Raw genomic sequence first — 24,658 nt, 5'->3', positions numbered from 1 at the left:
TAGTGGAATATACATTTTATTTCTTAAAAAGGAAGGGTACTAACAGAATTTAATACAATCAAAATTGTACATTTTAAACAAAAGCTTTTCTTTTTCTTAAAAACCAGTTATGAGCAGAGAGGTGAGAGGACTTAAACTACTCACAAAATCCAAGCCAAAGATTTTGAGAATTCAAATCTGTGGTTTATACATTTTTAAAAGTGTAATAAATGGAAATATAAAATAATACCAACTCTGTAATAGTGAAATGCCCTTTCCTCATGAGATTGCTGTTTAAGCACCTTTATTTTCACCCATCATCTGCCAGAAGTGGTTAGGTTTATGTACAAAATAAGCAGTTTGGGACAGAAGATTAATATATAAATTAAAACCATTTATAGCAATACAGTTTGAACCCAGCTGCTTTACAAGCTTTATTATGTCATTCACTTCTGTGGAATTTTTCAGTCAGGATGATCTCAAATGCACTTGATGGACTGCTTCAAAAAGCAGCTACATATACAGGAATTATACAGACAACCTCAAGGAGCAGACATCCAAGAGATTAAACAACTTAACATGCAGTAAAACTAAGATCAGATTCATATCTTCTATAAATACTGTGCAGATTTATCATCCATCCCACTAAATGAATGGGACAGATTGTTGTCATATCTGAAGGCAAAAAAAAACTTTTATCCAAGAGGCAACAGAATTTCAGGCCAAATATAGCAGATAGGAGTTCCCTCAAATTATTTAGTTAAAAACTGTATGTGTCTGGAAAAGGTTTACAAGAACAGAGATTTCATAATAACTTGCACATTTGCTTAGCTGTTTCACAGCTATTTTACAGCCTAGAGACACTGAGAGAGAAGGAAAAAATAGAAGAAAATAAAAAGAGATGCTGTTGCCTCTGCCCACTATGAAAGATGTGGCTTTGTCATTTATGGAACACTGCAGACACAGCTGTTACTAGAGAGGAGACTGCTCCAGCACAGCATTAAAGACAAAGTTACATTATGGCTGGAGAAAGTGTCATCACAGGCTAATCTCTTTACATGAATGCTGACGGATTAATCTCACTTCCTCCTCAAAACCCAAGTGTTCAGATTTCCTAGCAGACTGATCATGATTCTCATTCCTCTGTTTTCTATTTTTTTCTTTTTAATGCAAGATAGCAAAGGTCATGAAATCTGATGAAAGGTCCAGCTGTGCAGCATCCAGTTAACATGTACTCAGCAAAACCACAAGTCATTAATCACTTTCTCTCTCTCCCTCCACACAACAGGAAACCTGTGTCATCTATGCACATAAAGGAACTAATAAAGATGTAGACTATTTAGGCCACAAATGAGCTTCAGTAAAAGTCACTCACTGTTGCACTGCAACTTGCTGCAGTCTGGCTGAAGGGTGGAGACAGATCTGTTTGAGCCAAAAGAGAGAACAGTTAAAAAAACACACCAAACAAAAAACACCCAGCTTTAGTTTTCCTCAGTCACTAAAGTTTACAAATAATTTAATATTGCTACTTTCCAAATGCTTCTCACAAACATATCAACTGTCCAACTAACATGACGGGAAGAGTACAATTATGAATGTAATCAGTGACTACTGTTAAAGACAGACTGAAAGAGAATCAGTTCCCTCAAAATCTTCGTTTCTCTGCTTAAGTAGCTCATTATTATTTTTAAAACTTTTTTTTGATAGAAAGCATCACAACTAGACTAGAATTCCACAACATCAATCTTTGTTTTGATTTTTGTAGTTCTCTAGGAAAGAAATAATCCCAAATCAAGCTACATGAAGCATTAACAATATTCAGATATTACAATGGAAGCACTTATTTATTACTTCATAGAACAGGTTAGTTTTAAAAGTGTATTTACATGTTCTACGTTATACAAATACAGTATTCCAATAATCATGTTAATCACCATATTTCAGACAACTTCACATGAAAGTGCAGAGGATGCATCCATCCCTTATTCTAGCCAGTAGCAAGCGATCACCCCTGTGTGACAGGTGAGAGCTGCTATTGTTCCCTGTCAGGAAAAAAATCCCACCATCCCTTCTCACTGAAACATAGCTGCAGATCTAGGGAAACATTCAGGCAGGTACACGAGCAAGGTTTGTTGAGACCCACAGACCAAAATTACATGCCTTAATTTACTAGACATATGTGAAGTACATTTTAAAGTTTTTTACAGATGTTGTACAGCGAAGGGCTTCTGTTCATGCCTTAGTTAGGAAAATGAAGTAACAAGGGTTTTGGCTATACAACAGGCACCCAAATTACACTTAATATCAACAGCCCTGTAACTACAACTAGATAGTGTGTTAAGGACACAATTCTGCAGCTGACTGCCTGGGCAGAGCTTCACATTCAAGAACAGATCCTGTGAAGTCCATGTGGTTCTCTATAGACATAGGGCTCTTCCCATGCAGAAATGACATTAGAATTGAGGCCTTAAAAAAGCTTGGGGCCTCAGATAGTAGTTTCCTCATGAGACAGCACTGACCAGTTCACATTGGCAGGTCAAGTCCCAGTGCAACAGCACACTTAGTTGAAGCAACAGCCATTTTTTCAGGCCTCTCTGCAGTAACTCTCCTCCCTATCTATATATTCCTTTCATTTGCTTCTGGACTGTGGAAGTAGGACCAAGACAAAGAGATTCCCAAGCCCTAAACAAGTACTTATCTTCAGTATGATGCTAAACTGAGGGGATACAAATTGGCCTAAAATTATAAACAGTGAGGTGTCAGTTTTAGCAACTCACTCGGGTCAGACTCTTTCATTACTCTTCTCTTCCTCTTTCATTCTTTGCTCTCCTTGCCAAGTATCTATATCTTTCTATATATGTATCTTCCTCAAAGGATTCTTTTTTCCCTGTAGGTGTCTGAAATTCAAGAAGTTTGCATTCCAAAAGTGATACATGAGGGACAGCAGACTATCAAACTAACAAATTACATCTATATGACAATATGCATTATCATGAGTTAAATCACTATAATTTCTCAAATAGCATGTTAGTATCTCCACAAATATTTAGTTAAGCCTATTCTTTCTACCTTTCTCCCAGTCTTCAATTGTGAGTTTATCTATCTTCACCATGTTACAGTGGCAGATATATAGACCAGAGTAATTATCTGAACATCTAGAAAGCCAGAGTCTTGTACTGCTGCAAAGGCAAAATGCTAGCACTAACAAATGATTTTGCTCTTTATGGATTTAGGTATATGCTGCCAAAAACATGAGACTTAGGCACTAAGTAAGTTTGCATTTTTCATCTTGTGTTTAGCAGCTAAAACTAGAAGGGTAAACAAAAGCCTATTAGGATTTTACAAAGGTCTGAGATACCTTCTCTCTCACTAAAAATGAAAGCACCTGATCACACGGAACAAAGCCTTTTTATGCTCAGGTGGCTTACAATAGTGAAGCAGCAATATTCTCCTCTGTGCCGGTCCACTATTTTTGCTATCTACAATTTTCTTTTTCCACATAAGTGGTTTTATTACAGTATTCCGAAAACTGCTGGCCTTCCGCTGCACCTCCCAACTTGAAATTGATTTGGTACAATTAGTACCAGGCCTGCAGATAATGCTGAAAGTGATTTCTAGTTAGAACACCTTGAGCTTTCAAACAGCAGAACAAGGAAATGAAACTGAGAATTGTCACAAAAGACATAAAATGTTACTGCAAAAAGCTGCTTAGCAAACCCAATCAACCCAAAAACATTTCTTCTCCAACACAAGTTTATAATACGCTATTTTTTCACTCTGTCCACGCAGGATTTAAAAAAAAAAAAAAAAAGGCAGAATTTAGATTATCTGAATATCAAAACTATCAGGACCAGATTACCAACACTACAGCTGCAATCTGAGATGTATCCATCTGACCCCAGCACAGAATGCTTCAGAGTAAAGCAAAGACACCCATGACTCCAGCACTTGGTAAAATGTCACAATAACCACATAAGAGTAAAGACTTTTTCCTGTGGGAGGTAATGAGATCTTTGTTACTAGCTTCAGTGGGAGCAGATCTGGGAAACAGGTGAAAGATTAAGCTTCTTGGAATTTTTAGACATAAACCCACTACATGTAGATTAGATCTTCATGTATGAAAGCAATACTGTATTAAATAATGCCTGTCATTTACTCATAGCTGCTGATTTCTGTAGAGTAAAGCAACACTCATTGTCCACAAATCTCATCCACAGTTTATATATTTTCAAAGTCAGAACCATAAATGGCCATGTGGTGTCAATCCACTTCCCAATGAAAGGATATTTCTGTCATAAATGGCTCTCTTTCCTGGAACTCCCTGCAGTGATGCTGAAAGGTGCACCTGCCCTTTATTCTCTCCCCTTGGAGACGGTCCCTTTGTGGCTGGAATGGGATAGGTTGGCATCAGGTACACTTATGGCCTCTACAGAGTATGTTCCAAGGCTAGAGAACTTCAAACCCTAACAGTATCAATTCAGCATCTTTTAATATTTAAATTGAGCTAAAAGAATATTTGTCTTATGATCACTAAAACATGTCCAAGTTATCATTACAGATAAAACTGTCATCCTAGTCAAAGAAACAAAATGATGCAGTGAATTATTCCGAGAGGAGCAGAGAGCTCTGGAGCAATAAACTTAACTTCCTGAGACTGCAAAAACTGAGAAAGGAATTCAGCATTGTATGGTATTTTTTATCTGGCAGTATCTGCACTCCTTTAAATAGTTACTAGGTTCTCCTCTATCTTTAAACATACTGCTTATTAACAATAACAACAACAACAAATTCTCCAGAAACAAAAGTTGAGCCCCACTCACACTAGAGTGCAATTTTACAGTTTTGCAACCCGTAGACCCATGAATCACAGATTGTGCAAATCTGCACTGTCCTACAGGGAAGCACAAGTGTTTGCTAACAGTCTTCTCTGAAACAAAGATCTAATGAACGGTCACTGTTAGTTTCCATTGTGTAAGCTTTTAAGATAACAGAAATAAAGCAACAGAATTGCACATGCTGACTTCACTGACTGAATATTTTGCTGTTCAAATGTCATGACCTATTGCAAAACCAAATCCTGGACACAATATGTAAGTATTTAAAAGATATTCCTAAGCACAGTAGGATCCAAATGAAGCAACTCCTTGCCCAGTTACTTAGCTTTTGGCTTTGTGATTTAAACAGAAAGCATGAAGTTTAAGAACAGCCAGGGCTAACTGAAAATTTGGAAATTATAAATGGAAAAACTGCTACATTTACATGCTGTCATGGTTGTTTGTTTTGTTGGTGTTCTTTTTTTATCCACGGTTTGGGTCTTTATTAGCAAAATAAAGCAAAAACCAGTACATACCAAAAATATCAATCCAAATCAGCAATACTCAATACAAGTAGAGATACATGCTGCCATTTCAGCAACATGGAACTAAGATATTAATCTATTTGATAAAAATATCCCAAGATTATCAGAGTTTTATAATCCCAAATTGTAATAATACACTCATAGGTATACTTTGGTAACCAGCAAAAAGTTAAAAACACTTTCTTGACTTCTGTACATTGTCCATTAAAAATGATAGGTCAAAAATTACATTTAATATATAAGCTCTGTACAAAGGTTATGCTGCCAAACACTGGTTTGAATCCTGACTTCTGATTTTTTTTTAATTAAGCTTACAAAATTAGCTGCTGCTTCTCACATTTTTCTCTATGCATTTCTACTCTGAAATTAGGGTTGGAATCTCTTGGGTAAACACAAAGTCAAAATAATTGTTCAATATAGCACTGAGTTATGCTGGTAACTAGTCATGCCTCCTAATTTTGGCACTTGTGCTTCAGAAAGCTTTCAAGATTATTTTTCTTGAGGTGTATGCTACTCATCAATCTCCAGGCATGAACACACTCCTGTTTACAAGCTCCATTTTGGCTACAAGCATGGTCCTGTACTCCTTTCCTAGAAAGTAAGTACTCTTGCTCCTTCCACATAGATTTAGCTCTCAAACTCCCTTAATATAAGAGCAGATTTTTGTTATGCTGATGAAACTCTTACAACAGAAGTTCCATCTACTTCCTCCATCTTCTAAACACAATAAACATCTCCACAATCTGTCCAAGCTTTCATCTACCTTCCCACACCAGTACAAGGGTCCTCACACTTAAGCCACCCATTGTAACTGTGGGATATTATTGGCTGTTTCACCTTCAGCACTGCAGCTGTCCTGCAGTCAAGACTCAGAAAATTGTAATATGGCAGCTAATAGCTATTGTTTTCCTGGAGCTAATACTCATTTAGTAGTTTCAGACTGCCAAAAGACTTGAAGACCAGCAACTTATAATAGCACCTTTTCCATGATTGCTAAATCATTAGCAGAAGAATAGATCCTGTTTCAGCAAGATATCATAAAATAAAGTGAGCTTCATAAATGAAATGAAGGAAAAGGCAGGTTATAGCAGTGCAGCTGTGGAGCAGGAAAGCGACTGACATGGTTTACTATTATACGGGTCATTTGATAGAGATTTATTATTCTCTGTATGGCACACTGTGGTGCTCTCTGGATTATTTCAGTACATCTGCTGTAATCTTCTGCACTGAAGTGTCACACATTACAGGCAGAAGACATTGCTGTCTTCCTGGTGTCTTTAGTTCTGCACTCACAGTACTCCACAATATACTACACTGCACCAGAAGTGAGCCACAGTATTAAATAAAATTCATTATACTGCAGGGAAAAGAGTCTTAAAATATAGCAGATCTTTATATATATAGACACTTTCATTTAAAACTCCCTTTCTTCTTCCACTTGAGTGCCAAAATGAAGAGTCACTATTCACACAGGCTGTCAACAGACTTTGAGATATGAACTTTGAGTGTCTTGACAAAACCCCAGTAGGTAAGCTTATTGTAGTTCATAGTTACAGTGAGAAAGACAGATAAGAAAGCCATATACAGAATTAAGGAGACTTTGCACTTTTCATCATGCCCAGCCCTGGGTAGTCAGATGGGGTACTTGCAGGCAAGGAGGCAGGCAGGGTCATCATCAGTTGTTTGTGTTGGGACACCTCATAGATTTCACTGCTCACTCTGAAGACTGGCACACTGGAACTCTGGCGATTCATGTGTGCTTTTTAGTTTCTTTGTTTTTAAATGTCTTTAAAGTTGCATCACTCGGAATCAGATAAGTCACTTTAAACAAAGCAAAGTGTTAAGTGTGACCATTTATTTATAACATACTTCCCACCATCACCACCACAAACCACCCTGTGAAAGAAAAAAACCCTACTGAAAGGGTGACAATTTTTAGTATGTTTGAAAGATATTAGACCAACATCGCATCAAGAGCCACTCTAGTCAAATTAAGAACATAACAGAGGGAGGGGCTAGCTCGAAGCATACATCAACTGTTGGGCATTAGCCTGCTTCTCCACTTCCTTAAGAAGTCAACACATAATTCCTCTAAATCCGTAATTTCCATGTTACATTTAAAAGACAAGCTAGTTTTTAGCATAGAAAATAAACCCTAATGCTTTTTAAGTATATTTTCAGATTTCAATAGAGGAATGGCAACTACCCTCAACATCATAATCATCCCACATTTACACCTTAATATAAATATTATCCCAGGAAGTATAACCTAAGAGTTCTGACACAGCCACTATCCTAAGACAGCTTTGCTTGTTAAGAGGACTTCTAGACATATATTTCTGGTAAAGCTTCTAGTTCTTGCAGTTGTGGATCATGTAGAAGGTCTCAACATCACACAGAGCATATTTTTTCTTATAACACCATATATTGTTGAAGCAGTGCTTGATGCTGAGAATGGATTACTTCCAAGAGGGCAAGTCTTGTGTGCTAATTTTCTGTCAGGAAACATGCTGGAGGTAGAACCAGCAAGCATGGAGAGACCAGATATACTGCTACATAGGAGATAGTGAGGTAAACTCTTCATGTATATAGTGGGTGTAGCTTATCCCATAGCGTGTTCACGAGGCAGAGGATCAAGCAAAATTCTTTCTCAATCTCTTGCACAACTGGTAAGGTGTAGTAAAATAACAGTGGCTTGTTTACTTCCTTAAAAAATCCCCTTCTTTCAAAGCATAATGTGCTGGCCATTTTTTAAAAGCTGGTACTCAAGTTTCAGCCTAATGAGTCAGATCTCTTGCTCAATCTCCCTTATTTCTCGGTTAAGTGCAACATGCTGCTTTATCAGAAGTTCAAGAGGGAAGACCCTCTAAAGAAAAAAAGGAGGGGTGGTGGTAGAAATACAGTCTAGAAACCACATCAAATTATTTTGTCCACATATGTAAAGCGAGTGATTCACTACTGTTCTCTCTCCTTGCTTTCTGCAAGTTATCCACGATTATAACTTATCAAGACATATAGACAATATTGTTATCAAAACTGCACTGACTCCATTCTGCATAACATTCATAGATTAAGCTCACAATAGTGCTGTTTTTACAAGAGATTGAATATTTTCCTGTCTTCCTATCCTAAAGGTTCCCCTATTCCTCTTCAACAGGAACAGAGTTCTATACAACAGATACTTTCTAGTGCCTCTGAATGGGAGAGGAAACAATTTCATGATGCTGCCCAGCAACATCTACTTATATCCTAAAATTATGTTTTACACTTTTACTGGGAGGGGGAGGTGGAATGGAGAGAAGAGCAAGAGTGGGGGAGTGGGGGAGCGGGGGAGGAGCATCTCCTAGGCTCTTCCTCCTCTTAAAAAAGGTTTGAACAGACAGCAAAAGCTCTGTCCAATCTGGAGGGATCCACATTTATTCCTCCAGACAGGTGAAATCTGTTCAATTGTATGACATCAGATAATGTTCTGTGTGGGAAACAAGGTTGTACATATGGACACTAAGATTTTGGACACCTGAATGATCAGGAAAGGGCCTGAATGAGTTGTGCCAACAGAAACAGGGTTTGTTTGTGTTTTGTTGTTTTTTTTTCCTAGTGTAGATGCAAAATGGCAAAGCCTCCACAAACTTTATTTCTGGAGTCTCTAGAGATGGCAGAGAAGTCTAAGAGGCTAAAATAAAGAGCCCTAACAAGGAAAAGGGTGTGCTTACAAGGGTCCGTATCTGGTCTCGTATTTAGAAACAATGTTCTTGCATCGTCCCACTTCCTTGCGCAGTTCAGCCACCTCCGTCCTCAGGGCTGTATTTTCTTTCTCAAGAAAGGCTGCCCGAATTGTGATCTGATTCTCCTTTAATCGCCGAGCATCACGGGAACGCTTTGCTGCCACATTGTTCTTCTTTCGCCTTGTCCAGTATTTTTCATCCTGTAGTAAAAAAAAAAGATGCCAAATTGACAACTGTTTCGGAGACACTTCTTTATTGTATAATGATATTCACACTGACTGCGATATTGAGGAATTTCCTCCATAGGTTTGCAGGGCTCTGACATCAAAATGGAGACCATGCAGTACTGTAAGATTTCATCTTTACACAAGTCTTCTTTTAGGATAAACCAAGTGCATTGCTAGAACTAAGGAGATTTAAAGACTTGGGTATTAAGAAGCTGTCCAACTGAAATGCTTCCTTTACTTAGTTTTAATTCAGGCGTGAACCTTTACATAAAACCACCTGTTTTGTTGTCTGGGTTGCCTAAATCCAGATTAGACACAATGTTGGGCAAATACAGACAATGGCCTTCAAAAGCGCAGGTGATGAGGATTTGACTTGATAGTTCTTCTAATTTCTGTGTATAGCATGATCAGTTGCTCCTTGCCAGTAATTAGGTCATGAGACCAAAACCTGCAAAATAGCAAGCACAGCACCTGGCTTGCCAATTCTATTCTTGGCAGTGCTTCTGCCCAATCATGTAAGTAAACTGCATTAGCTCAGTATCTCAAAGTGTTTGGACAAGCAGTCAGAAAGTTTTATCAAAGCCTAGAAGAGTTTACAGCAATAAAATTGTTACCTTTTGCTCATCTGGGACAAAAACCTTCTTGGCTTTTTTAATCATAGGTTGTGGTTTCAGGTCCTCTTCAGTAAACTTGTGTTTGCGAGGATTGAAGAGCTCACCACCAGGCACACTGGACAACACTAAATCAGCAGGATCAGGGTTAAAATTCACCTCAACTTCTACGCAGTCGGGATCAATGGGGCTGGGTGTATTTCTCTCATTTTGTTGTGGGGACTCTGGCAACAACATGAGAAATTACAATATATTCAGGAGGATGAAGAGAATCAACAAAGAAGCCAACTTTATTGCCCTGTGGTGAGAAATATTTAATAGTATTAGTTGGTGCTTCCCTGAGATGCAGTGGGTATTGTACTGCTGCTGGTACAGAGAAAGAGTCACAGTCCAGTCTGTAACGTAAGTCTAGGAACATACGCCAGCCTAAGAGACATGAGTAGACAGATGCAGGACAGGAGTTAATACTTCATTGGCAAAAATTACATGCTTTGTACACATAAAAAGCACCTTCAACTGCAGTAAGAAAGGAGAAACTTGTATCAACCTGAGTTTTGTACCACACAAATCCTTACAGAAACAAGCCTGCCCAAAGACCCGGCCCTGAGACCTTCAAAGGTCAGACAAATGGACTTCCAAACAACTGACTAATAAAGGAGGTTTGTTACAAATGCAACAGTATTCTTCTTCTTTGCTACATAGAAACAAACACTCCAACATAATATCTGACACTGGTAGTGTTTATATGAACTTTATCATATTAATGTATTGTTTACAAAGCTTCATACATATGAGTTGCAAAACTGCATGTCACTGCAATGTGAAGTAGTGATCAATAAATAAGTTTTGCATATACCACGTAGAAGAAAGCTACACCCTGTAATTTATGGAAGGAGTTACACTTTATCTTTCCCACAGATTCATAAAAGAGGTCCAGAGCAAAATGCTTTCTGTAAAGCTTGCTCATAAAATAGTACTGTGATGGCTATCATGTTTAAACTCCACATCTAGGGCAAACTGAGCAGCTGAATTCTTTAATAGAGAAGATCTCCACATTAGAAATGAAGTTTCCTAGTACCATTTAGTACCACTTAGTATCACCTAGTACCATTTAAACACAGTTTTGTTTTTTTGTTCCTCCATTCCCACTCCAAAGCACCACAGAACCTCAAACTGCATTCATTAGAACACCTTTTCCAAGTGTCCATTTTCACATTTCCCAGACTACCACAAAAAAGATTGCTTCCTTGTTTTTCTATTTAACATTGTTCTTTGAGGTACATTAAGTTCACTTAAGTTCATCTGAGCAGACCAAGGTAGTAAAAATGACTTGTGACAAGCTATCAAATCTGTTGTAAAACAACCTGAGAAAGTATTTTCTCAGTATGTCCAGCTTCTCACTACATCAGCAGTACCAAGAAAGCAAATACTTTATGTTGCTGTTTTAGCTCTTATAATTTCAAAAGCAAAACAGACCGTAGACTGATAGACAAACAGACTGCACATCGATAGACACTTATTCTTCATAGGATGGGAAGACGGGAAGAAAATAACAGGCAGCATCCTCATGAACTGACACATGAACTAAGTCTCTCCATTGAGCATGTTTGTACTGTTTAACCTGCCACAGCAAACACTGACAGGGGTTAGCATGTCTCTTCTTTGATCTAAAGAGGCACCTTTTAATATGAGAACAACAGAAGTCCCTCAGAACCCTGCATTATTCCATCTACCTGTGCTGGAGGCTGATTCAGATTGGTAAACTGCAGTGGAAGAGGATGATGCAGGAGAACCGGTGGAAGCACCAGCAGATTCCTTCGCTTCCAGCTCAGCCACAGGCAAGAGTGGATTCTGGTTCAAATCCAGGTGAGTAGGGCTGGAAGGAATTCCATTCTCCAGCAGGAACTCATCCAAATCCATGTACTCCAAGTGGAAAGACTCGCCATCATAAGGAATAGTTTTGTCCCAAATAGGTGGCATGAGGGAAGCCGAGACTGCCATAGTGCTGGCAGCTGCTGCCTCATCTTCTTCAAGCTTTATCTTCTCCTTCTCTTTATCTGAAAGATACAAGTAAGTCACTGTACAAGCTGAAACATGGAGAGACTCAAGGTTTAAGAGTTCAACAAAACTTCCATGAAAGAAAATTCAGTAAGCTCATGGTTCTGCCTCATAACATGATCTGGAAAACCAGATGCTGAAAAGCAACATTTATGTATGGAATGATCTAACCCCCTGTGATGACTGGAGCACAGACAGCTGAGCAGCCTTGGAGACCAGCATCTTTGCTGTGATAGCTTACCAAGGTATTAAGTGCTGCATGGAGCTTATTAACCAATCACTGCAAAACAGCCTGGTTTTCACATACCCCTGTCAGAAGATAACAAAAGTGAGTGCCCCTAAGCAGGATTATATGGGAAACCAATATGAAAATTCTGAGGAAGCAGAGTAGCTTATTCTATGCACAAAGAAGGAAGGTGCAAAACATTAACTTAATTACAAACCAGAGAGGAATATGGGTTTTCAAATTACATTTGAAAATCAGTCAAAAGGTCCATAGGACACCAGAGACCTGGATGCCTATTGTTCAGCATTTTAGAAGCATTTCTCTCTGAAATGACTCAGCATGTCCACAGAAAGCAATAGCTTCAAGTGCTGCTCACTACAGATAGCTCAGAGTACCTACACACAATTTTCACTCTTTGGGGAGATGTCTAATAAGGCACACTCCCACATCCCACCCCCAAGTCACAAGAGACAGATGAATTTTTCTCCATTTACTGTGCTACAGTGCAGATATGACAGAAAAATGGCTGTTTCTATTTTACCCATAGCTACTAAATCTTAACCATTGTTTGGGACAGAATCCAAGCAGAAAATTCAAGTTCTGGAATAATTACATAATTTAGGAGGCAAAAATAAGCTGGCAGAAAAAAAAAATTTAAATCCAAGTAATTTTCCTGATCCAGTTCTCCATGAAGCCATCGAGTTCTATTAGCAGTGAAGGAGGCATTCCAGAAGCAGTGCTAGTACTGCCAGCACTGAGCCAGCACTGCTGTCAAAAGGAAGGGACTGTCACTAGTTGTACTCTAATTACCTGTAAACAGGGCATTACCATGGAAGCCAACGAATACTCAGTTCAACAGAACAGGGACTCCAAGGACACACACTGGACATTTGGACCTCCAGTACTAACAGAGATTAGCCCAATAAAATGCACCAATCTTTGGCATTAGGGTTTTCTAGACTTGTTACAATATGCTAAAGAAGCTTTTTTCTTTATTGGGAGTGGAAGTGGGGATGAAACTCGGCTCTAAATTAGAAAAGCCTATTTATATAAAACCTATTCTGATAAAAGTGGCATTCTTTCCACTGTTGCCTTAGCTGGTATGGAACTAAGACTGAAAGAGCTTCTTATAGCTTAAAGAACAGTGCTGCCATACAAAGTAAATTATCTATATTGTGAATATTTTATACAAAAGAAGATACTGATTTTAAACCAAGCAGCTGAGAAAGTATTCACCAGCCACCTGCTTGGGACCAAGAGCCTAAAGGACACATTAAATTCAGACTAGTGGCTCCTGGACCTAAGCTTTACTAACATCACCTTGCAGCTTTTGGCCTTCTCCTTGCCACTTCACATTGCTGCCTCCAAACTGCCATCTTCCAGCTCCTATTTCTGCTATAAACTCCTTTTTGCAGGGACTTTTGCAACTTTCCTACCTTTTGCTTGGGCAAAGCAAACAAGCAGGTTAACAGGAATGATGCAAATAACCAGAATGTCTCTAAACAGCTCCTACTGGAAGCCAGTAAATAAATAGCATCTACTCTCTAAGTAAGCATCTCCCTTACTACTGGAGCACACTCTGCCAAATTGGAACCAACATTTCACCTGTGAATAGAGATTGTGTATTCCCCAACATTTCATAGTGCCCAGCACAACCAAACCCAGATTTGCATCGGATGTTGTGGATGATAACCTAGTAAAGATAGCACCAAAACAAATCCAAGCAACAGTAATGAATTTTTTGTAAATAACTATTTTTAATTAACATGATAAAAAAACTTGTGAAATGTCAAGTCAAAATGTCAACTAAAAAGAAAAAAAATCTTTACTATTGAAAACAACAGTACACCATTAAAAAAAAAGTACACCATTATAAGTTACACTAGTTTTAATACAAACCAGCAGTGCTTTTGTTTTGCAACTTCTAATGCAACACCTCCACAAGAGGAGAAAAAAATCATTAAGTGATAGACTGCATACAAGGCTTAAAAATATTTTTCAGAAAGTAGATGCTAAAAAGACTACACTACTGGCATCTGATATTTTTGGTCCTTTTGCTACAAGTTGACAACGTAGCAACCACTGGGTCCCCATTGCTATCTTTGTTCAGCTATGCTGTCTCTCTCTCCTCCCTCACTTCTGACAGTATTGAAAACAAAATAGCAGCGGTTAATACACATATCATAAGTCCATCTATTTCAAAGGTGATACATAACATGGTAAAACCTTCGTATGATCATTTTTACATTGATGTTTTCCCACAGGCTTTCCTTCAATTAATTTAATCTTTATTTCTGCCACACAACATCCTATTTGGGTGCACAATATTTAATGAAACACTAATTAAGTTCTTGCATCTTGAGGGGGAAGTTTCTGCCTACCTCAGCACAGGGACCTGAAAGATTAATTCTCTTAAGATATTTATAGTGTAAACAGGTATTACCTGCAGTATCCTAAGAGGCTCCATCTGCAGCAATTCAAGGTCATCCTGATAAATCTGGGCTGTACTTCTGCAGATGACGGCTCATGTCCGATTTAGCCCCCTCATTCTGCTACTGTGACCTATTAACTGGGCTGTACATCTGCTGTTAACAGTGAAGACACCAGTTTATGTTCAGTGACTTAAGTGGACTACTCCAGTTACTGAACTATTGGAAATACTGATGTTTTAACCAAAAGCAGCAGCCTGAAAAGAGCTTTATTCCCTGTCCTGGTTTTTCCTCAAAACCAAAAAAACCAACCAAACGAAAACCCAACCAAAAGATTTTGTCAAGAGCTATCCCAGCCACAGACAGAACAAATACTTATTTGACAAATTTTCCCCCTTGTTCACCAAAAAAATATTGACAAATTATACTGAAACCACTATATACATATATAGGCTCCATAAATCTTTAGTCCCACTTGTGAGGATGCAACAAGGCAGGTTGTAGGCTTTCCCTGTCTCTAATACCCATTGCTGTGATGTTTGCTGAGGCATTTCTCCTGCCACAGCAGCATGCAACTGGTGATTAAAGCATCCTTTGGGCAGTATGCAGCAGCTTGTTACTAATGGAAGACACCTACACTCCTGCTCCAGAATATTAATTGCCTTCCTTTAACCCACAGGAATCTTCCTTTTTTATAAAAATACCATTATTTTATTTAATCCTTACAACATACACAAAACAACTCCCAGAAAGGCTGGTGAGCTGTACCTGGTACATGGCAGGCCATTCAAGGGGATGGCATTCTGCTGGAACTGGCTGACCTCCCTCCTCTGTTGTTCTGTCGGAGGACTAAAAAGTTGCTTGCTTTGACTGGGTAGTCAAATTACTCACAGCGGTTGGAAAACCCACAGGTAGGTTGCAGAGACTATAAATGGATACTACAGCTAGCTGATATAATTTCTTACAGAATAAGATAGAAAATTGGGTTTTTGTCAACAGGCATTCCAGACAAAAGCGCAGGCTCTTTTCTGGGAAAGTTTGCTGAAACTGCACCACTGGATTAAGCAAATAAGTAATTTTTAACATTTTGAGTGTATCATTGTTAAAAGAACAGAAAATAATCAAGAATCCTCCAAAGTCAGTTGAGTCACAAGTCTTCTGTAAAGACAAGCCTTTTGTAAATTAGGAGTAACTACCTGCTGACAATGAAGGCATTCTTCCTTTTGTCTTGAATATGCAAACAAGAAAAGTATTAGAGACCAAAATAAACAGAAAGCAACAAGTTCCACAAAGTGTGAAGTGAAACAGAACAAGGTGAACTAAGGAAATCTGTGGAGAAATTATAAGAACAAGAACAACCTGAACTTTATCACACCATGAACAGAGAGGGATAATCAAGATGAAATGGACTCACTAGCAAGCTTTAGAGGCTCCAGCTGAACACCTTCACAAGCTGGAATGGGGTCATCTAGTAATCAATCTAGTATCAAATGTTTCTAATTTTAGAAAAATGCAACTCACAACCATATTAATTTCAGAATTTTACATCTCTATAGGCCACGTCACATGATTCTGAACACAAAAATCACCCCCAAGACAAAGTTACCAAATCCCTGTCAGCAACCATACATGAACTGAAATGGCTGCTGCTGGCACCAATAACTTTAAAAAGGACTGGGTGCAGAAATATCTTAAGAAATGCCATGATTTTGTAGATTCAAGATTCTGTGTGCTGCAGCATCCTGCACCATAGCAACATCACTAAAACCTGTATCACAAGCTGATTTTTTTTTTTTAGCAGAAAGGGGAAAAAGATAGTCTCCAGGACCACAAAATAGATTTACAGGGTATTGTAAACATATCAGACATACAAGGTAGGCAGGATCCTCACTGGCAACAATCTTGCCAACCTTGCTTATGCTGTGGTTTACCCTGGATGTTGTCTACTGTTCCAAAAATTATTTTTAATCTCAAAATTCTTACGTGTAAGGACTTCTTTTATTATACACCAGTACACTGGGCATTACAGCAGTGCAGAGAATCCTGAGCCTTCCTCGAAATGAAACTGATACTCAGAAAGGCAAAAATACTGCCAGATGAGAAGGGGGGAAAGAAAACCAACCCAACAAAACCACCGAACAAAAAATAAAGACCGAACAAAAAACCCAAGGGGGAAAAAAAAAAAAAAAAAAGAAGCGTGCCATCAGCACCAAAGACTATAAGCACTAGCACTGTTATTTACACAGCTGCTATCCACATCACCAGTGGTAGAGAGGTAGCTCAAGCCCATGCAGGCCTGCATATGCAGGCAGTCACTCATACCCTTATGGATTATCACCGAACCTAATCTGAGGGGATCTGCTGTTTACTCGTGTCATCGGGCAACTTCCCAGCAATTAAGGTCAAACAAGACTCGAAACCTTCTCACTGGTGCTCCTGTATGTCTACAGGCGGAGGAGGCTCCAGAGAGCCAAGGGACTAAAACCAGCGGATCACGTCTCGGCTCCTACCCACCCTTCGCTCCCGCGGCGTTCGGTTTTGCCCAGTTGCAGGCACCTATAATGCTCCGAGTGAACGACCCCTGGGAGGCGGGGAGAGATCCTGTGCTGCCGGTCTTGGCTCGGCCGGCCAGGGGGGCGGAGTGAGGGAGGGAGGGACGGGGCGGATGGAGGGGGCCGGGGTGTGCGGCCTCTACTCCCGCGGCCAGTCCCGGCCTCCGAGCCACGGGGTGGTGAACGTGAACAACTGGGGGCGCCGCGCGCTCCCGCCGCCCCCGAGCGCGCCCCCACGCTCACCCAGGCGCGCCTCCCGCGGCGGGTTCTCCATCAGCTTCTTTAGCACCAGCGGGAACGCGCCCGCCAGGCCACGCCGCTCCTGCTGCGCGGCGGCCCCCGCGCTCCCTCCAGCTGCAGTGGGCTCCGATCCTCCCGCCGCCGCCGCCTCCTGGTGCGCGGCGCGGCCAGGCATACTCCCCGCGGGCGGGCGGGAGGGCTGTTAGTGGTCACCTGCGGCGGCAGCGACTCCCCGAGACCCGGTAGCGGCGGGGCCGGCAGCACCAGCAGTAGCGAAGCGGAGAGCTAACGGCGCAGGCGCGGGCGGCTGACGCTCCTCGCGTGTTTCAGTATTCATGAGCTACGGAGCCCCGGCCCGGCCCGGCCTCTCCGCGCCTCGGGATTGGCCCGTGCCTTCCGAGGGGGGTGGCCCGCGCAGGCAGGCCCCGCCTTCCCCTCCCCGTGGCCGGCGCGGACACGCGCCCACCCCCGCCAGGGCACGTGCAGGGGCGGGGCCTCAACTGAGATCATATAGCATTTGGACCACACCCCTCCTGCTCCTCCCGCGGGTGCTGCGTCACCGTCAGGAGAGCGGAGGAGACGGGCGGAGGCAGCGTGCGAAGGAGTGCCGCCTACCGCGCGCCTCCTGCGCCCGCGCGCCTCCTGCGCCCGCGCGCCTCCTGCGCCCGCGCGCCTCCTGCGCCCGCGCGCCTCCTGCGCCCGCGCGCCTCCTGCGCCCGCGCGCCTCCTGCGCCCGCGCGCCTCCTGCGCCCGCGCGCCTCCTGCGCCCGCGCGCCTCCTGCGCCCGCGCGCCTCCTGCGCCCGCGCGCCTCCTGCGCCCGCGCGCCCGCCTGTTCCCGCGACCCGGCAGTGTCGCGACCGGCTGGGGGTCCGTGAGGGCCGTTCCAGCAACGCGACGCCTGCGAGCCCCTCCCTGCCCTTTCCCGGCGCCAGCATTCCATCGCGCCCTTGCGTATCCTCGTTTAGGATCCCAAAATCACCTTTCGCGCGTGCCCTGGATTGAATCTCCCTCCGTCCCACACGATGCCCGCAGCGGTGTGCCCTACATAACATGGGCGGGGAGAAGGACTTCACTGCAGTGCCGGCATGGGCGGGCTGCTGGGGGAAGGGAGGAAAGGCTGCCTTTCCAAATTGTCATAATCACAAGAAATTCTTGTGATTCTCCAAGCGGCCCCCTTGCTCTAGCAGCAATCCAGCCGTGCTGGGATTTAAGCTTCTAAACACACGAAGGGAGCAAATATTGCCAAGTTCGTTCCTGAGAGCACAGGTGGATACTGAGGAGCATCTCCCACAGAATTAATACATTCACACAAGTGTCAGATGCTGCAGCCACAGGCTTCTCCTGTCAGCAATAGCTGCTCTTGACTCGGCAGAATGGGCTGCAGCGAACCTACTACACCGTGCTGCAAGCCGGGAAAGGGAAGGGTTTGCTCCTCTGGGATTGGCCCGTCTGCATGCAACAGAGCCACGGGAGTGAGCACGTGCATTCCCATATGTGCCAGCAGAAAAAAGAAAAAAGACATCTTCTCAGGTAGGCACTTGGGCATCTGCTTGGTTGAATTTCCCCGCCACAAACCTCAGACATTTAATTGAACTGGCAAGACACAATTTTACCTGACCCTTACTAATAAACCCTGATGGTCCTCGTGGGAAAAAAAAAAAAAAAAAAAAAAAAAAAAAAAAAAAAAAAAAAAAAAAAAAAAATAAAATCAGGTATAAGCTCTTGCCCACATGCCCCAGGAGAAGAAATGGATCTGAAGTCACACAAAGTCACACAGCGTAGGTGTTTTCTTCCATTGTCTTGGAAGGAAAGGCAATGAGGACCAGGGAACATCTCCATCCAGCCTGGGCAGATGTGGAGCTGCCCTACCCAGCAGCTACTTCTCTTGTTTGGGCTGGGAGGCCCAATCTGCTTCCTCCTTCACAGGGAAATGGGGAGACTCTTGATGCAACTCCTGCACACATACTGCCCAATGGGAAGCTTGGAAAAGGACACCCTATTAATATAGGCTGGAATGGCACAGGTTAATGCATCATTTATCAAGGTGGATAAATCCAGTTGCAAGAAGTAGGCACAGCAGGTCATGCTCCACTGCCCAGTGTGCTCCAGGGCTGCTACGTGCCCTCCATGGACTCCCTCTGCCTTGCCAAGCTCAGGTGGCAGGAAGAAAAGGCACATGTGAGAAAGGGAGATGCTACTTCACAGAGGTTAATGAGACACAGATGTCAGACAACACACAACAGAGGCATCACACACAGCTTAGCAAGGGGCAGTGAGCCCTCAGTGATGCTTTTGTCTAGGAAACAGCTACTGATAGGTGGTAGATAAAGAACACAAGTGAGGTCACAAAGGAGCAGCTTTTAGGCATGTGGACACAGCCAAAGTGGGGCAGGCTGCAAGCTTCCAATTCAGTTATGGCTTTCATGGTCACTTTGTTCCATTGTTGTAAATGCTGGTGGCCCCCAAGGATGATGCTGTGCCTCAGTACTGTACAACACTCCTTCAAGGAACAGGGTCTGCGCACATCACCCCTGCAGAGCTCACTGGCAGCTGCTTTGCTGAGTAATGTCTGTATGAAGGGAGGTTATTAAAACCACTTAGCAGCTTTTACTCCCTTTAGATTGACCATGTTCTTCCTTCAGTACATTTCCACCCGTGCCCCACTGTGCTAAGGTTTGTTCTACACCACCAAAAGCTGTGACTTTTCTTGGAGAGGGTCTAGGCTACACCGTGTTAGCTGCTCTTCCCAAAGACAGGAAGGGAGGGAGTTCCTGAGGAACATTCCTGTGGACTGTCTCTCACATTACCCTGCTCCACCCCTAGCACTTCTGCCATCTAGGAGGGAGGCTGCCCGGAGAGCTTTTCCTCACTGCCTCTGGGGATTAGGTGCTCAAGCAATTGCCAGCAGAAAGCAGGCACTCTACCACAAGCTTCTTGGTTAAGCTGGGATCTGCCTGGGATTTTTACATTTGCTTTCAGTCTGCAGCTGAGAAGGAAGAGTAGAGGATGGTGAGATGTAAGGAGAGGAAAGCAGCAGCCTTGCCTGTTAACTGCTGGGAGTCTTGTCAGCGCCAGATAATACAGAACAGCCCAGTTCTGGGGTGTAGCAGTGTAGGCAAGTGACAAGCAGCTCACTGCTGGGCAGAGGGTGTGAGGGGGAGATGTACAGCAAGCCCCACTGGGAGGTTTGAATAGCAGAATAGAGAATTTCAGAGAGAGGTCTGAGAGTTAGCAAATCCAGATGGGTGCTGTCCAAGTATGGAGACCCAGGAGGAGAAAACTGAGCTCTGTAGGAAGAGGGCCATGATGGGAATGCTGGTCTGGAGAAGGAGCCAGCATAATACAGACAGTTCTGAAGACTATGGGAAGTGAGGCAGAGAGATAGGGTGGTCTTGGAGCTGAGGAAGAAAGTTGTCACAAAACAGCACTCAGCTGCCAAATAAGTCACATCAAGTTAAGACTAAATTATTCTCTCTTTAAATCATTGATATCTCCTCTATCCCCCTACTCTAAACAGATAGGTCTTGCCAGCACTCCTCCCTTGGATTAGTTGAAACCACTTGGCTGTGGAGAGCAGAAAACCCAGAAAAGCAGCCAAACTCAGCCTAGCCACAGCAAGAATCTGCACCACATGAGCCCTTGGCTGTTACTGCCTCCTCCCAGACAATTCTACTTTCTAGCTGGGTACTCAGGTGGGAATGCCCTGGTCCACACAAACAATGGGACTTCATATCGTGTGGTATTTAAACACACCTGTTAATGGGCAGTCTCAGCCAAGAAAAGAGAGAGTCAGAGGAGATAGCACAGCAATGTGACAAAATGAGCCCTTTAGGGGTGGGGCAGTTCACCTTGCCCTATTTCCCTTTCTACAGGGAGCTGCACATGTGCCATAGGGCTGACTGTATTACAGCAGGTGTAGGCAGCTGCCTTTCCTGACATGAATGCTTTACTGTCACAGCAGCAGCCTTTTCTCCCATTTACTCTGGAGCAAGAGCAGGGTCCCTCTCCACACTGTGTCTGGCTTTTCTGTTCATGGGTCCTGCTACCTCTCAACACTGCAGAGCTGCCTGTATGTCCCGGTAGCGATTCCCTAGGGAAGAGCAAGCTCTGTGCATGTTTGTTTCTGTGAGCTCAACTCACTCATGCCCAGACATAGGCTTGTGGAGCTGAGGTGTTCCCACACACGTGCTCAGCAGCAAACGTCAAAACACAACCAAACAGCAGCTTGTCAAGGGTGTGTAGCATCCTATCCAAAACCAGAGAGTATTCAAGCTGTGTGATGGGAGCAGACTCAGCATTAGCAAAACCATCAGTGCAGCATGAGCAAAGTGTTCAGTACATCCAAAGCCCAAACTAAATAACCTCCTGGGTCCTTTCCACTTGTTTTTTAGGATGCTGCGCAGAGAGTGACAAAGCCTAGGGGTACAGAAGTGCTCTTGCAAAGAAAATGCAGCATTTGCTGTATTCTCTACCCCAGGTTTTCACTGATAAACAATTGCAGCATCAAACAAAGTTTGCACAGAGTGAGCCTGCCCCATGCAGGCTGGCCTCTCTGGACAGTCTGAGTCTGGGAAGAGGCAATGTCTGGAGGCATAGTGGTTATTAACCATAGGACAACAATAAATGGCAATCCTGGAAGTCGCTTCTATGTGAGCATGAAAATTTGTGCCCAAGCCTTTTCCATGCATGAATCTTTGTGGGTTTCCAAGAAGTAGCTGAGCACAGAGATTAAAAGGATCAGGAGCTCAGGACTCTTGACTGATTTTATTATCAATCCATTGCTGCTGTTTCTCCTCCTAGCTGCACAACATGCACAGTGCCAGAACTCCCTGACTTGGACACTTTGGGGAAACACACCCTTGAAGGACTTGCAGCAAACCAGATCTACCCCTTTCTCACTTTTTAACTGAAGGAGGGGAAGAAGAAATAAAAACAGAATCCCCAGTACATATTTCCTCCGTCCTACCTGTCATCTTGTTGGTCCAGGGCAAGGAATACTCCAGTAGGGACTTCAGGACTTCCGGAAAGTCCAGGGCAGTGGGGGCCCCAGGGGTTTTGCAGCTTGACATGTCCTGTCCCGGGACTGTGCCAGCAGGGCTAAGGGAGGGCCAGGCTCCCGGCCACCAGCGTTTAGACCCCGGTCTCTTGGGCGTTGCAAGACGGGCTCGGAGGCACCCAGAGCGGGTTTGCCGAACTACTCTGGCTGAGAAAAAACAAAGAGGAAGGGAAGAAGCCTGGCGGAGATTCAGCTTGCCCGACTGCCTTCACCTCCCCCTCTCCCACTCTGAAGTGGCCAATTGAGGAAATAGCTTGCAGCCTTGCAGGGCAGGGCCGGGCGCCTGGCCAGCGTGGTTTTACAGGGACTCTCCCAGCCAATCCGGCAGCAGAGAACTGGGCCAGTTATCTAACTTTGCAAAGGCAGCACCCATTGCCTTCCCTAGGTGTTATAACAAATACATGTGTCTGAAGGGGGAAAAAAAGCAAGTGTGCACTGTCGGGTACCCGTCGGCTGCAAACACAACAGGAGAGAGATCCTCTGACGAGTTCTTGGGAGGCTCTGAGGAGCTCCAAGCTGTGCAGGCTGCTAAAGGGTGATAACACATACTCTATGCATGTGCCCGCTAACTTTTTAGCTGACATGAAGATAGTGACATTATTTGTATGTGATGCAACAATGACTGTGTGTCCCTCCTAAGTCAATATTGATGATAATAATACAAGGTTTTTTTCTTATAAAGTGTGAAGCATCCCCAAAAATATAGGGTTTTTCTTCTTAAGTAGCACAGAATTTTATCAGAAAGCAAGCAGCCTCCTCGCAGAGCAGTGATGTACAGGAAGAGAGTTCATGAACCCTGCAAATACCGTGGTAACAGTTGGTTAAGTAAGACCTTGAGCACACAAAGCCCCTCCTCTCCTGTCAGTGAAATTTTTAACATGGAGAAAAGGACTAGAGACAGGAGGATAAAGGTCTGATCCATTTTTACAGAACCTGGTGTGGGAAGTAGCATCTTACATGTGCGGCAGTCTTTTGCTGAGTGTGGTATTTCAACAGAAGTGCCTTTATTTCTCAGTTTGTTCCTGTCCATTTTGCCAGGTTCAACCTTACAGTGCCAGTGTCAGTCGGTAGAAACCAGGTATTCCAACACCAGTCTGTTGAGCCACAGCAATTGGACACAGCCCAGCAAATCCATGCATGGTAGTTGGTTCCATAAGGAAATGCATTTGATTTAACCCAATAGAAACCAAAAAGAAAGAATTACCTAGCCAGGCTGGGTGGTTGAGAATTTCAGTTTAGCTGGAGAAGCCTTGTGATCTAGATCCCAATCTAATCAGGCTCAAAAATCACACAATAGTTGGTTAGTAGAATTTGTAATTATAATACAACCTCTTCAGATGTTGAGCTAGTCATAACCATCAGTGATGAAACTATTCAGGGAGAACAGTCCCATACTAACCCTGGGCTGTTACAGTGTTCTCCACCTACCCAAAGCTGGAGCCAGCAGAGTCTGCAGACAGTCAGTGCATTCTGGCTCCTGTGAGCAAGAGACATGATCACATCTCTCCTTCCTGGAGCACAGCCTGCCAGCCAGCAGATTCATGTCCTTTCCTGAAATCTTCCAGTCCATTCTGGAGTCATTCAGTCATGTCAGGCATCACTGATGTTTGGGACAACTACTTTCATATATGCTTTCACACCTAGTTTTGCTTCTTATCACAGGCTGGCCAGAGAAAGTGACTGGGAACATGGTAGCTAGCTGTCCAGTGCCAGGTGCAGCTGGACCCTCTGGTTTTGTCCCAGGCTCAAACTTTTTATGAAAATTGAACAAACATCTGACCACATGTCTGGAGGGACCCAAGAACTTCACGGCAGCTGCTGCAGCAACTGACTGACATTTATGACTTCAGAAAATGAAGACATTAATTCAGCAAAAATTCATAGAATCATGGAAAGTACCTTAAAGATCATCTAAATTGTCACTTAGCAGTTTGAATTATTAGCCTGCAATGGACATCTCTAAGTTTTTGTCTAGAGATCTGAGAGTGACGAGATAGACATCTCATCTGGCATTTGCCATGTCCACAAAGTTTCCTACCAACACTGTATGTCCCTCTTGATTCAGTATCCCTGAATAATGAGCTCCTGCCCACAAGAACTTGCATAACATCACTAGCTGTATGCATCAACTCCACCCTGTCTTTAAGCCCGAGGAATCAGAAACTATACTATGGAGTAGAGTCATAGCAGTAGGG

The 24,658-nt window shown here is 43.0% G+C and overlaps 1 protein-coding gene across 5 annotated transcripts; it reads right to left on the bottom strand.

The window, feature by feature from the left end:
* Positions 1–22,710, bottom strand: TEF (TEF transcription factor, PAR bZIP family member). Of its 5 annotated transcripts, none has more exons than XM_063396017.1 (5): positions 22,374–22,710; positions 11,635–11,958; positions 9,905–10,125; positions 9,052–9,263; positions 1–7,159 (listed from the first exon to the last, which is right to left on the bottom strand). In XM_063396017.1, the coding sequence occupies exons 1-5, from the start codon at positions 22,474–22,476 to the stop codon at positions 7,138–7,140; spliced, it is 882 nt and encodes a 293-aa protein (XP_063252087.1). In that variant the 5' UTR covers positions 22,477–22,710; the 3' UTR covers positions 1–7,137. The 5 variants fall into 5 exon arrangements, with proteins under 5 accessions (XP_063252087.1, XP_063252086.1, XP_063252082.1 ...); XM_063396016.1 differs by having other exon boundaries at positions 1–1,401; XM_063396012.1 differs by lacking the exon at positions 22,374–22,710 and adding an exon at positions 17,410–18,069 and having other exon boundaries at positions 1–1,401.
* Between the last annotated feature and the right edge of the window lie 1,948 nt (positions 22,711–24,658).

This window comes from Prinia subflava, chromosome 4 (genome assembly GCF_021018805.1).
Source record: "Prinia subflava isolate CZ2003 ecotype Zambia chromosome 4, Cam_Psub_1.2, whole genome shotgun sequence".
NCBI classification, from domain to species: Eukaryota; Metazoa; Chordata; class Aves; order Passeriformes; family Cisticolidae; genus Prinia; species Prinia subflava.
This window is presented reverse-complemented; position numbering and strand designations above follow the sequence as displayed.